Source organism: Solanum stenotomum, chromosome 11 (assembly GCF_019186545.1).
Source record: "Solanum stenotomum isolate F172 chromosome 11, ASM1918654v1, whole genome shotgun sequence".
Taxonomy (NCBI): domain Eukaryota; kingdom Viridiplantae; phylum Streptophyta; class Magnoliopsida; order Solanales; family Solanaceae; genus Solanum; species Solanum stenotomum.
In genome coordinates this window covers 5524738-5541670 of record NC_064292.1, presented here as the reverse complement: position 1 = coordinate 5541670, position 16933 = coordinate 5524738, and the positions used below count along the sequence as shown (strand labels likewise).

Below are 16933 nucleotides of genomic sequence, written 5' to 3'. Positions count from 1 at the left end.
TTTATAATGTATCCGAGCTAGTTTTTAATGTATCTAAGCTACATATTATGTATCCGGTTTATTTTATAATGTATTCGAGCTACATATTATGTATCCGATTTGTTTTACTTTTTCAGGGATTAATGTAATTACAAACTAAATAGGGATAGATTGTAATTTCATATTAAAACTATGTGATTCCTAAAATTTATACATTATTATTACCTATAATTTTAAAATATTATGTATCTTATCACTAATTAAGATTTTTCTACCATATATTGAGGAAGATATACTTAGATACATGTATTTTTGCTACCAGATAAACTAAAATAGGAAAGGCAAGCGAGATGGGGAAGGGGAGAAGCGAGTTTCGTTATGTATCCCTAAAACATGTGAATCACATGTATCTGGGATGCCAGATACATATGAGAGTGGTGAGCGAGATGGGAGAGAGGCGAGCAAGATTTGTTATGTATCTCAAATACATACGAATCCACTTGAATACAATGTATGTATAACAAATTACACATAATTTTGACCTCATATTTCTTAAGATGGACGTATCTTAACGTATATGGACACACGAAAATCTGATAAGATACGTAATATTGCAAACTAGAGTGTATATAAGTAATTAGCTCCTAAACTAGTGCGATTTATGTAAGTTCGTTCCCCTTCTTTTAATTTTCAACCTTTAGATTAGTTGGTTTGTATTTTTTGTTCCCTAGAAATCTAACTTATGTCTAAGCAATTCATGAGTTTTTTATAGACGTAAAACATAATTTATAAGTTATTATGATGCAAAAATATAAGCTTATGCCCCGTAAAAAAATTATTTGCCTCGAGGAGAAAAATTAAAAACAAAACATAAAATAGAGCCTAAAGTGTAAATGACCCCAAGTTTTTGTATGAAATGTCCCTATTTGGTGCTCATTTAACTTCTTGTAGATTGCTAAATTAAGACATTCTATTAAGTGCTACTTGCTCTTTATACGTTTAATCTTAATAATCACATGTACATTCAGATTTAAGTGTCTTAATCTTCAAATGAAATTAATACGTAAGATGTCTGGACATCATTCACTTATGTCACCATACATTAACAAAAAAACAGTTTGATACACTAAGTTGTTAATAATCAGTCTGATACACTAAGCTTTCGCTATGCATGNCCCCCACCCCCAAAAAAATTTAAGTTTGTTTTTAAAAAATATTTTCAATTTCAAAAATTATTTTCTACCCTAGTAAAAATAAATGATATTTCTCAAAAAAAAAAATTCATTCATAAATCAAACACAAAATATTTTCCGGAAAATATTTTCTACTCACCAACTAAACATGAGAAAATAAGTCAAAAATCAACTTGTTTTCCAAGAAAACATTTTCTAGGAAAACATTTTCCATGGAAAACATTTTCCTTCATACCAAACGCACCCTAAGTGTCTTAATCTTCAAATGAAATTAATGCGTAAGATGTCTGGACATCACTCACTTATGTCACCATACATTAACAAAAAAACAGTCTGATACACTAAGCTGTTAATAAGCAGTCTGATACACTAAGCTTTCGCTATGCATGAGGTCCGAAAAAGTGTCGGACTACATTGAGTCTTATGTAATCATTTTGTGAACTTCACACAACACATGAAATCAGGTTAAAAAAATTTCTCACACAAGCATTAGAAAAATCACAAGGTCCATGTCCAGTACATTGAAAGTTGCTCCACACTAAAGTGAGTTGTGTTATATAAACTTTATGTTACAACATCTGAAATCGAAGAAAAAACAACATGCCAAAGCATCAGAAAAACCAAAAAAGAAGATTCAAAGCTGCTCGACGAAGATTAGATGGAAGCAGATTGAGACAGGTTGTATGCAGTTCTGAAAACTAAGTTGTTAATGAACTTTGATTTCGTGTGTGTATCATCAGAGACATGTTGTGGAACAGAATATGAATCCATGTAAATTCCCAAGTGGGAGATTAGAGGGAACACCTTGGACTCGTCGATAACCAACCTTAGTAGGTGAGCTTTCACTGTAGGAAAAAGTAACAGCCTCCGATATCCTACTGTCGTTCCATTTACCACATGTTGCCATGTTCTATTTTCATCTAACATGTCAAGATGAAACTCGATAATCCGCTGCCCCATTTGAATTGGTTCTTGAAGTTCCAAGACATTGAAAGTTATAACCTGTTGAAATTCTAAATATAGTGTCCAGTCTGATTGTTGTCCCTGATCTGGAGCCCAATATGTATATAATCCTTCCTCAATTACATTCTTGGGGCTAAACTGAGAATCATTCGGATCTCCTCGTGTACTGCTGGCAGAGAGAAGGGCAAATTTTGCAAGATTATGGGAGAAAATAGAATTACGAAGCTCGGAGAACTCTTTGAGGACATGTATATCTTCGTCTGATATGAGACCAGATGAGTTAGGTGGTACATTTAGCAATAAGGGACAGTTTCTACCGACTGATTTGTAATACAAATCCAGAAGAGTCATTGCACTTTTTGGCTTTTCTGATGCATGCCAAAACCAACCAGTTCGGATAGACACATCACACTCAGCAGGAANGTATATCTTCGTCTGATATGAGACCAGATGAGTTAGGTGGTACATTTAGCAATAAGGGACAGTTTCTACCGACTGATTTGTAATACAAATCCAGAAGAGTCATTGCGCTTTTTGGCTTTTCTGATGCATGCCAAAACCAACCAGGTCGGATAGACACATCACACTCAGCAGGAACCCAGTCCTGGCCAAAGGCGTCCCCCTCTGCTGAATATCTGTTGAACACATGAAAAAAAATTAGAGGGATAAAAGGAAGCTCAGTGTTCAGAGAAGAAAGAGTTGAATGATGCAGGAAAGACACTGTGAATTGCTATGCATTATGTGAAAGCACTTTATCCATACAGATTTCTTGTCTCGATTGATGGAATTTAAGAGTGATAGGGGCCTTTCATTTTTACTAAAGGTGTTATTGCTTAGCTAAAATGGCAATTACATCTAACAGTAAACAATGAGGGAAGAAATTTCGCTGAAAGCAAATAAGAATAAGAAGATCGATGAATATGAGACTAATCACACAAGACTTACCTGGCATCACTATAAACACCAATCTTGATTGCGCTGTTATTGAAAAGGGACCAGCAAGTGCTTCCAGCAACACCGTTCTCGTTCCCAACCCACCTCGTATCAGGACCAACATCAGAGAAGATTGAAGCTCCAGGTTGGAGTTGATGAACAAGGCTAAACCAATCATCAAAGAAATACTCCATATCCTTCTCGCCATCACCTTTTGCACCATCTAAAAAAACATATTTAATCTCTCCATATCTGCTCAACAGGTTTTTTTCGGCAGGGGTGGAGATCGGGAGTGATTGTTGTTAGAAGTTTCTCTAATCGTAGAAATTCAACAGGAAAAAAAAGCAGTTAATTTCATAAATTCTGCCTATATGTCCTGTATAATCAAGTTTTACATATTTCTTTGTCTAAATATGTGTGCAGTTTTTGATGGCAAGAAATAGTGAACTCAGCAACCAAAATAAATACAAACTATAATTGGTGGGGGTCAGATCCTCTTATACTTCGGTAAGATGACCTGAAGTATCACGACTCGAGTAACAGTGTGAATTCACGTTCCTCATGTCCATAGTTAAATTTGACTGTTCTAGGGAAAAAAGTACTCCGTATTTTCCATTTGAATAAGGCTTATTAATTATACCGAGAACTAAATTAGGAATCTATCATTCAGATAAGGAACTCAAAGTTCGTTTTACAGCTAGCTTGTATATACAGAAGCCAACAAATATACCTTAAAGCTTCTAAAATGTGCAGTCTGGCACAAACAATTAAACTGTGATACGTTCATATTTGTGTTGCTTCAGAGCCATTAGTACGAAACAAGACCAAATTGAGAGAAATGAATGGGATTAATATAGCGAACCTTGACAAGATTGGAATTGAGGCATAGTAGTAGAAGTTGTTGTTTGAAGTCATTAGTAAGTAAAACGACTCACAAATCCCTGTCATCATAGAGCTCATACTTAAAGAAATCATTCTAAATTGGTCCTTCAATAACTATTCCCAGACAAAAAAAAGAATCATTCTAGATTGGCACTGTAAAAACTCGACCGTGAAACTGCAAATGTGACCATCATACACAACTTCATTACTCACTCCCCATTTTCACGTTTTTTGAATCACATACATGTACAATATCCCAATCACAACATGAATAACTACATTAAAGCCAGAACAAGCTCTAATCCAAAAGCACATACTTTATTATTTCCCTAATACAGGTTGTAACAACTATCTTACTAACAATGAAAACTATGTGTACCACCTCATCTAGAATCTTAAATTGTAAGAAACGGAATACTTCTAATTATTTATTTTAGGGTCTGCAACAACCATAACAATAGAGCAGTAGAATCCAACAAACCAAGAAATACTCTTAAATTCACCAAATAAGACATTCTCAAATCAATTCAAAACTAAATGACAGAACAACAACGACATACCCAGGATAATCCCACAAAGTGAGGTCTAGAGAAGATAGAACGCAGACCTTATCCCTAGAGGGTAGAGAGGTTGTTCCTGATAGATCCTCAACTCAAGGAAAAACAATCAAAGCAGATCGAAAAAGGAAATAATTGAAGTGAAGAACCCATGGAAAAATACTATACAAAGTATGACAAAGTATTCTGAACAGTAACCAATAACTACAACAAAATAATACGATAATCGAAGTACAAAAAGCAGAAAATAGTAACATAAATTGAGTAACTAAATCACAAAACAAAAAGTTAGAGTCTTTACCTTCTAAGTAACAACAACCATAACAATAGAGTAGTATAATCCAACAAACCATGTAATGCTCTTATTGAAGTCACTAAAAACATTCTCAAATCAATTCAAAACCAAACCAAGAACAGCAAACCAAGTGTGATCTGGGGAGGATAGGGAGGAAAAAATACAAATATATATGTTTAGTCCAAGACTAATAATTATAAGCATAAATGGCAAATATACAAACAAAGAAATTGATTTTTTTTTAATGATAAACTGAAATATCAATCATTAAGTATCGCCTCTTTAAGAACAAACTCATTAGCAACAAAAACTATGTCTTAGAACCTTGATGAGAACACTGAAACGCACATTAAGTGAGTGTGAAACACTCAACACATTTTGAGCGTCGCTTTACGGCTTAAGCAAACACTAACACTAACTACAACAAAATAATATGATAATCAAAGTACAAATGCTGTAAATAGCAACAGAAATCAAGGAACACGGACCTTACCCCTACCTAATAGAGACTAATAGATTATTTCCAATAGACACTCAGCTTAAATAAAGATTGCCAAGTAGCCACAACAAATAACAACATACCATAACTGAACAAAAGGAAACAACACATGCTACTAAAATCGACGAAAAACAGGCAAGCTAGACAACGCACTCAAAACCAAACCACAGAGCAAAAAGTTCAAATCTTTACCTTGTAAGCAACTCAGTCATTTGGCCCATATAGAATTCATTATACTCAAGAGTTTCCCCATAACAATGCTCATGCCTATCCCATGGAGAAAGATACAAACCCAATTCCAATCCCCCATTTCTTGCAGCTTCAGCCAATTCAGCTACAACATCACCAACCCCATTTCTCCAAGGACTTGATTTAACAGAATAATCAGTGTATTTTGAAGGCCAGAGACAAAACCCATCATGATGCTTAGCAGTTAAAACTACTCTTTTGAAACCAAAATCTTTAGCTACTGTAACCCATTGTGTTGCATTTAACAATTTGGGGTTAAAAATTGATGGGTCAACGTGACCTGTACCCCATTCTGAATCTGTAAAAGTGTTGGTACCAAAGTGGAGAAAAAGTGCCATTTCTGCAATTTGCCATGAGATTTGACGGGATTTTGGGATTGGTAGAATTGGGAGTGGAGGTGGCTTTCGATGTGAAGATTGTGAAGTTGTTGAAAGTTGAAATAACAAGAGGATTATGATTGTTTTGAGAAATTCTGTAATGGGTTTCTTCTTTATCATCTTCGGATTGCCGTTGACTTTTTTATTCGCCGGTGATCACTCTACAGCTGCCGGAGAGAGTGGAGTTTACCGGTGACTCCAACTGTTGACTGACTTTTGCACTTCTGTTACTTCAAAAATCTTGATGATGATTATTTTGAGTTTTTTCAATTCTTTTTTATATTTCCAAGTAAAAGCTACTCATTTTTAGAGTTATTAATATACCATAAATTTTGTTAGAGTTAATATACCATTTATTTTTAAAAAAAGATAGTTTACATATATCTTTATGGTTATACAAATATTGGCAATCTTAGTCTATATGTTGCTCGTGAGCCGCCAAGTACCAATCTCATAATAGTATTGACGCAAAAGGATTGGTCCTTGCTAATCGTTCATGAGTCGAACACGCTCTCTTGCCACGCCTTTCACTCACTCGCTTGAGTCAGACTCAATCACTCTTTGAGTTTGGAGGATCATTCGTTATTTATAGCGATTCGTACTATTGGAAAAGTTTCGCTAACCGACAAGCAATGTCTAAATATATCCTTTTCGCGGATTAAAGTAAAAAAAAGTAATTTTAATTTTTTTATTATCTTACATGGTTAAGCAAACATATACTAGTTAATTAGTCATCATATCTATTGTTTTAGTTAATCAGTGATAATTACGTGGTTGAGGTTTCGAGTTTGTATGATTCGGTGTTTAATTTTTATATAATATAATTTGTATAACTATTTAAAGTCACATGTTTGTATTTGTATAAATTCGAAATTTCGAATTTATACAAAAATAACTCAATTATATAAATTTGCGAATCATACAAACGAGACAACTTAAACTATAGCGATAAACTATTTATAGCTAGGGAATATAATTAAGTTTATGCAAACTAGAGAAATGATACTTCTTCTCACTTTGATACCTACACTGCACAATTTTAAGTGCTAAGCACCATGGTGGTTTTTTGCCCTTGACCTTCAAAATACACTAATTATTTTGTCAAATAAAGTTCTTGGATAAATGTGTCTGGTGATATTGTAGCTGAATCTGCAAGAAATGGTGGATTAGAATGAGCATTGTTATGGAGTGATTCTTGACTCATGAATACTATATGGGTTAAATAAATGGCTAAGTTACTTACAAGGTAAAGTTTTTAACTTTTTGCTCTGTGGTTTAGTTTAAAATTGAATTGAGAATGTTGTATTTGTGACTTTAAAGTTTCTTGTCCATTTGTTGAGTCTTTCGAAAACAACTTATCTACCTTCTCAAGGTAATGGTAAGGTATGCATACACTTTACGTTCCTCAGACCCCACCTAGTGGGATTACAATGAGTATGTTGTTGTTGTCCTTAGTCTGTTATTTCTTATACTTTGATTATACTATTATTTTGTTGTAGTAATTGTTCAACATGCTTTTTTATGCTTTCACATCTTTTACTTCTGCTTTGATTTGTTTTCCCTTGAGCCGAGGGTCTTATCAGAAACAACCTTTCACATCTGTTACTTCGCTTTTTAACAATGTAAGCTCTCTGAGGGAGTACACAATGTTTCAGAGTAAGATAATAATTGCATCTCTTACAAAGGATTAGTTGCCATGTTTTCTACAAGGTTGTTTTACCTTTTCATAACTACTTTTATTAGCAGCACATGAGCCGAGGGTACTTCGAAAATAACCTCTCTACCTCCATGAGATAGGGTAAGTATGTACTTCGAAAATAACAAAGTATGTGCTTTTTGATCAGTTACTTACATTGACAAATATTCCCAAGATTAGCATCAATAAACAAAGTGTGAAAATGGGAATTGAGTAATGAACGTTGTGAATGATGGTTCAATATAGCAACTCCATTTATAGACTCACTAGTTGCTTCAAACAACAATAGCAAGAACTATACGTCGAGGTTGGCTATATGAACCCTCACATGTTTCGCTCCATTTGATCTTGCTTCATACTAATGCCTCTGAAGCTGCGCAATATTAACATATCATAATTTAAGTGCTTGTGCCAGAGTGCACATTCGTAGGTAAGTTCTCCAATGTTTTAAAAAGTTTGAAACTGACTATTTGAGTGACCTCTTACCTCATATTCTTGTATGAAGTGAAGTGAATACCTCACTAAATGACGACAACAACAAACCAATGTAATCTCACAAGTGTAGTCTAGGAAGGGTAGAGCGTACGCAGACCTTACCCCTACCTTGAAAAGGTAGAGCTTATTATTATAATAACAATAATAGCAGCAAAGAAGCTTGATTGGTTTATAAACTTATAGATGCAAAAGTCCATTTTGGGGGCTTAGAATTCAAATGTTTTCTCCTTCGACTTGATATTTGTTATCATATTGCAATTTGCAACTAGTCTTCAATATTCCATGTGGGACCTAGTGTTTGGGTTTTGCCCTGATTTTCTTATCTTATTTAAAGTTAATTTTTTTTTCCTTAAAGAAAAGTCAAAGTATTATAATAAATGCTTGAACTTTTTCTGAAAGGAAAATATAATTTTCTTCCATATTTGGTTTATTCTTTTATTAGAGGAAATGTTTGGAGATCTATAAATTGAAGATCCCTATTCTCATATCATAACATAATATAATCCACAATGTAGTCGTTTAGTAAGTTTTGTTTATGGGGATATTTAATCTCTCAACAGTTTTAATAGTTTTCTTTATATTAGTTTTCATTTAATAATATTAGTTTTTAGTATAAGTTTTTGTCATCTAATTTATCAATCATATTATTTGCAATTGTAAGCTTCCGCATGACGCCCTAATCACCNAAGGGTAGAGCGTACGCAGACCTTACCCCTGCCTTGAGAAGGTAGAGCTTATTATTATAATAACAATAATAGCAGCAAAGAAGATTGATTGGATTATAAACTTATAGATGCAAAAGTCCATTTTGGGGGCTTAGAATTCAAATGTTTTCTCCTTCGACTTGATATTTGTTATCATATTGCAATTTGCAACTAGTCTTCAATATTCCATGTGGGACATAGAGTATTTATGTAAGACAGTAGACATCACTTCTTAAGTTCGAGTCACCTGGGTACAAAGTTGTCTTTGTTAGAGAACGCTTTACCCCCTAATCAGAGGCGTATCTAGAGGGGTGCCGTGGGTTCACGTGAACTCATGCTCCCCTCTGTAGATCATATATAGTAGTATTATATTTAAAAAAAAATATTTAAATATAGATGTGTGAACCCATGTTCAAAGTATCATATAATAATACGATGATGATTAGATGTATCTCTCTAACTGAGGATAAAAATTTAAATCTTATATTTATCTTGTCTTTTTGAGTAACACCACTTCAAGTGGTTATCGGTGACACTTTTGACGTTTCAACTAATTTTTCTTTGGTATTTTTGCCTTTAATCTTTCAAAATTTTCAAGTGTCTTACATTGAAAATTCCTAAAAAATTAAGCACTGTAAATTTTTTATATAATTAAATCAATTGTGTATATTAAAATTTAAAACTAATAGTATTATATATTTTGAATCTATAGTTTTTAAAATTTAATGGTTCAAATTTAGAACCTAAAAGTCAAATGATCAAATTTATATTTAAGATACATTTCTTCGTAATCGTGCACCCATTTAACCGAAATCCTGGATACGCCTCTGCCCCTAATGTAGGATTTCCTGGCTCAAATTCGAATTTAATCCGACTCCTATGCGTGTATCGGACACTAGACACCAGACACTAGATGGGCAACAAACAAACAAAAAAAAGTCTTGGTCTTCTTATGTTAAAAATAATAATATAAATAATAAAAAAAAAAAAGTATGGTTATCTTCTTTGTCTCTACAATTCAATAAAGAGGATAGAATGCCTTCTTTTACTAAATGATTGAACTATTCATTGGAGATGGCTTATACTGAAGTCACATCTTTGATGCAGACACTGCAGAGACTCATGCAACTTCATCCAAAAAGTGGACAGAAAATTGAATCTCTCCTACAAAAGGTCAGTTTATTGCAAGGTTTTTTTGATGACACTGGAAAAGATCATGAGGACATTAAGTGTTTAGAAGGAATTATTAGAGATGTATCATGTAAAACAGAAGATTTAGTTGAGGAAATTATGTTTGAGTATTCATCTAGTTCAAGTTTAAAGAAGAATGCAATTAAGTTTCTTGGTGTTAATCGAGTACTATTTAGAAAGATTAAATATATTGAGGCTGCAATTACTAGTGTTTATAACGAAATTTCTGCTATCAAAGGTAGATCAACACCGAGTTCTTCTGTGAACGGGTGTTCGCGTGATGTCACACAAACTTTGAGTTCACAAAAGGATGTTGTAGTTGGTCTAGATGATGATTTTTTACTGATTGCAGATAAACTAACAGGGTATCCTGATAAGCTAGATGTTGTGGTAATTTTTGGTATGGGGGTATTGGTAAAACCACTCTAGCTAAAAGAATTTTTCATGACAAGTTAATAGAGGAACACTTTTATGTTAGAGCATGGATAACTGTATCGGAACAATATAAGGTGAGGAATATGTTGTTAGACCTTTTGGGTTGTACCTCTAAAGTTCCGTTTATAATGGATGAAATGGAAAATGAAGAATTGGCTGAACGGTTGTACAAAAGTTTAAAAGGACAGAGGTATCTCATCGTCATGGATGATGTTTGGAATACTAAGGCATGGGATGATGTTAGAAGATATTTTCCGAATGACAAGATTGGAAGTAGAGTGATGGTGACTAGTCGAATCATGAAAGTTGCTCGTTTTATCAACCCCCTTAACCCTCCACATCAAATGCGTTTCTTGACTGTAGATGAAAGTTGGAAGCTATTGCAAAAGAAGATTTTGGGATCAGATGATCCAAGCTTCTGCTGTGATTATGAAATGGAAAGGATTGGAATGCAAATTTCCAAAAAATGCAAAGGATTACCACTAGCAATTGTTATGGTAGCTGGAATTCTTTCTAAAGAAAGCGCGACAGCTAGTAAATGGAATGATGTTGCAGAAAATATTCATTCTTCATTTGTAACAGAGGAGTCACGGGAATTCTTGGATATACTAGCATTGAGTTATAATCATTTGCCTCATCATTTGAAGGCATGCTTTCTTTACATGGGCGCTTTCCCTGAAGACGTTGAAATCCCTGTGTGGAGGCTCATCAGGTTATGGACTGCTGAAGGGTTTATAAAGTTGGAATCACCGAAGACGTTGGAATTTGTAGCACAAGAATATTTGCAGGAACTCATTGACAGGAGCCTAATTATAGTGAGTAAGAGATCCTATGATAGTAGAGTCAAAACATGTAGCATTCATGATATCTTGCGAAACTTTTGCCAAGAAGAAGCTAAACAAAAAAAGCTTTTGCATGTTGTGAGAAGGTTGGAACCGCATTTTCCTCAAGGTGTTCATCGGCGCCTACATTTCCATTCAGACATTTTTGCCTACTCCTCCTACACATATTCTAATCCATACGTTCGATCTTTTCTGTCATCAAAAGCATGCTCTGTTTTAGAGGATTCCTACTTCGGTTGTATGGGGTTCAAATTGCTTCGGGTGTTGGATGTAGTTAACTATTCCTTTTACGGTTTCCCAATTCATGTCATAAAACTAGTTCATTTGAGGTACCTTGCGCTCTCCATCAATTCTGAGCTTCCTAGGTCGATATCCAAGCTCAAGAATCTACAAACCTTAATCATTTATTGGGGAACTAAGGAAATGCGCATACTTCCGTTGGAAATATGGAAGATGCCAATACTAAGGCACATCCATGTGAAAGGAGATGTTTTGTTATTTGGATCCCCCATTGCTGATCACTCTAAAAGGAACTTTCAAGTCTTGGGGAATCTGCAAACACTTTGCACTATTACTATTAGCACAATCAACTTTTCTCATGGACTTGTTGCTACATTACCTAACCTAAAGACATTGGCCTCTAATCTGGTAACTGGCGGAAACCATGATGCTTTCGATGTGGATTGGCTTGGCAGTTGTCTCAACAACCTGGAGCAAATGTACTCACTTGAAACTCTGAAGTTGCTGTTCAACTTGCCAATGAACAATCCTCGTCCCCGTAATTCTATCCAACGATGGAATGCATTCCCACCGAATCTCAAGAACTTGACTTTGAGCTGCAGCTTTCTGCTGTGGGAAGATGCTAGAGTTCTTGGGAACTTACCAAATCTTGAAGTTCTCAAACTGAAAGATTTTTCCTTCCAAGGGCCAGAATGGGAAACCGATGAAGAGGGGTTTCATCGACTCAAATATCTGTTGGTTGAGAGCAGAAACTTGGTGGTTTGGAAGCAGGCCAGTACAGATAGTTATCCATTTCCAGTTCTCCAACATTTAGTTTTGAGGTTTTGCTACAAGCTAAAAGAAATCCCTTATGAAATTGGAGATATCCCATCTTTGCAAGTTATCGAATTGCATTCGTGTAGCCCTTATGCCACAAGACTCGCTAGAATGATTCAAAAAGAGCAAATTGACTCGGGAAACAGTTGCCTTGCAGTTTTCATTCATCCAGCTAGATAGGTAAAATTAAGGATTTCTACCAACTCATGTAGTGCTAGTGCTATTACATCCTTAATGAGTTCCTTTATTCTTATGATTTTTGTGAAATCATGAAGATTTATGATCAAATGGTGGAACCACAGTATTACAAATAGATTTGTATTTTAATGCTAATTGCATCTTGCACACAAACTTATTGCAGAAACTATTCTTTCTTATATGTGATTTGATTAAGCGTGTCGTGTGCAGGATCTAATGGATCATACTAAACACTGGAAGAGAATCAGTATGTCTTATGTCAGGTTCATGGACTCCCTTTGAAAAAATGAATATGCTCTAGTGGCTGACTGATTGGTACTGTTGAGTCCCACATCGGTGGGATGAGGAATTTGGACCCTTTATATGGTCTCGGGGCAATTCTCTCCTCCTGAGCTAGCTTTTTGTGTGTGAGGAGGGGTGTTGAGTCCCACATCGGTGAGATGTGGAGGATTTGGACTCTTCGTATGGTCTTTGAACGATTCTCTGATCCATTTGACAGGTAACAGTTACTAAGATATGCAGTCATATTTTGTACTTTGACATATTTTTGACATTCACCATTTCTCATTGCTAGGAGGGTTACATTGAGGAGGCATGGAGAGTACGAGGCATACTCTTTGGGGCGTAGTAGAAGAAGGGGGGAGGGAGTTCTCAAACATGGAAAAGCTTTCAATGAAGAAATGTTTGAATTGAACGAGGAGTTGTATGAGGTGAAAATCTCATGCATGTACGACTTGTCAATGCCAGGAGTCCTGATGTCCATCGCATTGAGGACACGTGGAGAGTGTGTGGCATACGTACTCTTTGAGCATAGTGGGAGAAGGGGGGAAGGGATCGAGTTCTCAGATATGGCAAAGATTCCAAGAAGAATGGAACGAGGAGCTATGTGAGGTGAAAATCTCATGTGCGGAACCTTTTATCAATGGTATGAGTCCTGAAGTCCATTGCATAGAGAAGCCTGGAGAGTACATGGCATACTCTTCAGGGCGAAGTGGAAAAAGGGGGGAGGAAGAGTTTTCAGACACGGAAAAAGGTTCTAATGAATTCTAAAGTTATGAATGTGGAGCCGTATGAGGTGAAAATTTCATGTACGGTTATGTAGAGTGACAGTAAGGGTCCATATAAGGTTGGCTATGAGACTTTTCAGTGCCAACTTCTCTAACAAAAATGTTCTTCCATGGTGAATTTAGATTCTATAAACTTTGTAATATCAAGAATTTACCTCATAGATTTCCCTAGATATTGTCGCTCTTACTATAAAGTAATTCATTAAAATTTTGAAATATCTTTTAGTCGGTCCCAAAAAGAATGACACGTTTTTATATTTAGTAACAATTTAACTTTAAAATGCCCATTTTGCCCTTAATGGAATGATTTATAACCAAATAAACATTGGTGACTTATTTTAGACCACACGTTTCAAAAGTCTTTCTTTCTTAAAATTCGGTGTTAAGTCAAACTATATCACATAAATTAAGACAGTGAGAGTAGTCATTTTTATACCTTGTGATGGCACACGGAAAATATTGTAGAATGCATGAAAAAGTGAGGTCAATGTTGTGAAAAGAGAGTTTAAGAAGGTGTTCAATCTTCGTGGAGTTCTATCAACATGTCCAGCGTTTGTTCAAGTCATACGATTGTTGTGTCCTAGAGGGAACAAGTCAAGCAAGTTATTGTTGGATCGGTGAAGATTTTTCTATGGACCTGAATTTCTTTAAAGACAGCGAGATATTTGCAGCTTGATCTTTTGTTCCAATTGTAATTATACTTTCAGGTTGTTAAATAATTTTCATTAATTTCCATAGATAAACCAAACAGAACTCAAATATTGCCTATTGGGCCAATGACCCGAGCCCACATAGGCCCAACTAGTATTGCTGCCAAATTTGAAGTTGCCTTTGATATATTCATGAAAAACAAATATACATTTTCAACAAGGATGTTTTAATTTCACTTTGCATCAATACTAATTATAGTAAAAAAATAATATTAATATGTTAATTTATTTATTTATACATTTAATGAAGGCAATAAATAATACATAATAATTATTATTATTACTGGAACAAATTAATTTTAACTTGTCAATGTTGTTGTGTAAAACTTTGATCTTTTAGAATTGATCATGTCATTCTTATGTATTTACATAGTCTAATATAGTATTTGGAGACATTTATCAATTGACCAAAGAGATTTTCTATCTGAAGTTTGGTTTATTTTTTCGATTTTGCGCAGTTGAGATTTGTTTTTATTTGATGATATAAGATATTATGTTGTTGGAAGCATCTTAAGAGGCTTAGATATCGTCGGTATCATATCCATTTTTCATCCTTCTTGTATATCCACTGTATATCATCACAAAAAGACATACTCCTATTTGATCTAGACAAGTCTTTGTATCATACACTGAACTTGTATGATCATGTGGCAAAAGTTAGGAACTTTATAAAAATGAGTTCAGCATCAACTTTTTGCTTTAGGATTTCATGTCATTAATATATAATCCATAGTGTAGTTATTTGGAGACATTTCATCAATTGGCTCAAAGGGATTTTCTATCTGAAGTTTGGTTCAGTTTTTTCGATCCCTCACAAGTGAGATTTATTTCGATTCGGCGATATAAGGTATTGCGTTATTGGAAACATCTTAAGAAGCCTAGCCAACAATTTTTGAGATAGTTGGAGACGATTAGAGATGAGTTTATGCTACTTTAATTTACAAATCGAAATTTAAAATTGAAGGCAACTTCATTTTTCTTGTATATCCATGTTGTATATCCACAAAAATACATTTGATCTAGACACATCTTTGTATCATCCATTGAAATTGTCTGATCATGTGACTGACACTCATGATTGAGGGGAAATTTCTTATTGTGGCATCCATGATGAGGGTTGTACATTACATCTTAAACAAATTCAGAATTAACTCTTTAAGTGTGTTTGAGTTAATAGTTGGACTAGAGTCGTTAGTCGTTACACATCATCTTACCTAAAAACTTTAATTTTTAAAAATAAACTTCTTATTTATTTACTTAATCATGTCTTCAAAAGTAGTCTCAATTGTCAAAGAAAACCAAAAATGTACCAACTAGAGCAAATTGGCAAGCAGCCAAAGGCATGATGGGATTTTAAAATTGACAGTCAATTAGATGTGATTGATTTGATTCATTCATTCATTTTCAACAATTCATCTATTCCTCCACATAGAATCAACCAAACACAAAAATCCAATACTACACTCCTGAATACTATTAGTTTAAGGCCTTCACTTTTATTAAAAAAGAAAAGGTAACGTATCAAGAAAGGTAGAATCGTCGTGCGTGTACAAGTATCATTTAACCCTTTTAAAAGATGTAGTAGAGATAGATGTAGGGCGCAACTTTATATTAGTTCTTCAAAATGACTGATAATAAACTATGTACAATTATGATTTTTTGATTTTGGATTTATAATTAACTTTGTTTGTTTTTTTGGTTTGATTTTGGATGTAGAAAAATAAAAATCGAATTATATATATATAAACTACTTTTGCCACTTTTTAGTTATTGTCTTTCATTATGTTTTTGTTTATATTTTATTTTTGGGCATCTGTAATTGATATAATTTTAAGTATTGTGTTTTACGTTTGACTTGTGATTATTAGAAAGTATATTTAAGAGATTTAATATTATTACTTCTCATGTATATATATATATATATATAACTTTGATTATGTTTTCAATTATTGATATAACCGAATAACCAAAAAAAAAAACGAAAAGAGAAAAACCAAACCATATTTATTCTTATTTGAATTGGGTTACACTTTTTCAAAACCAAAAACCGAAAAATTTAAATCGAATAGTAGAAAATCAAACGAAAAAACTGAATGCACGCCCCTAATATCAATAGGCATATCAAATATAAAAAACTAGTAAATATTATATTTCACTTTAAATCAGAGCCCCATATCCAATCAAATAAAAAAGAACATAAGCACGATCCAAAGTTCAAAACATTTAATTTCTCATGTTACTTTATGGAGTATATATTTGGAATGTTATGTTAACTTAGCATATGTTCATTGATGTAAGTTTGGATCCTAGTTGTAAACGTGAAATATATAACTAATGTAAGATCAGGTTGTCCCTTCTTTAAATAGAGGTTTCGAATTGAAACTCTGGTTATGGAACAATTTTTGGTAGGGAGCGCTTCCCTACGAAGGGGGTTTTACCTGGCATAAATTCAAAATAGTCGGACTTCAATACAGATACTGAACACCTAGAGAGAACCCAAAAACAAAAAAAAAAGTATTTCATCCGTTTCAATTTTTTGTACTATTGTTGCTTCCCATTGCACACGATGTGGTCGCCCAAGTAATATAGTAGCTCTTAAAAGAACCAAATTA

General features: G+C 34.1%; 1 protein-coding gene and 1 pseudogene across 1 annotated transcript; one reads left to right on the top strand and one right to left on the bottom strand.

The window, feature by feature from the left end:
* Nucleotides 1–1632: 1632 nt before the first annotated feature.
* Nucleotides 1633–6193, bottom strand: LOC125844243 (alpha-L-fucosidase 1). The gene is made up of 4 exons (XM_049523520.1): nucleotides 5494–6193; nucleotides 3081–3320; nucleotides 2628–2770; nucleotides 1633–2455 (listed from the first exon to the last, which is right to left on the bottom strand). The coding sequence occupies exons 1-4, from the start codon at nucleotides 6045–6047 to the stop codon at nucleotides 1827–1829; spliced, it is 1566 nt and encodes a 521-aa protein (XP_049379477.1). The 5' UTR covers nucleotides 6048–6193; the 3' UTR covers nucleotides 1633–1826.
* Nucleotides 6194–9896: 3703 nt separating this feature from the next.
* On the top strand, nucleotides 9897–13424 carry LOC125844564 (putative late blight resistance protein homolog R1A-10; annotated as a pseudogene).
* Nucleotides 13425–16933: the final 3509 nt, after the last annotated feature.

Excerpts from the sequence above, each read along its gene's own strand:
- LOC125844243 (XM_049523520.1), bottom strand. The coding sequence starts at position 6,047 with ATGATAAAGAAGAAACCCATTACAGAATTTCTCAAAACAATCATAATC. Across the intron at positions 2,771-3,080 it reads GGTGTTTATAGTGATGCCAG|ATATTCAGCAGAGGGGGACG; the intron begins GTAAGTCTTGTG and ends TGTGTTCAACAG. Across the intron at positions 2,456-2,627 it reads TTTGTATTACAAATCAGTCG|TCGGTAGAAACTGTCCCTTA; the intron begins GTAGAAACTGTC and ends ATTACAAATCAG.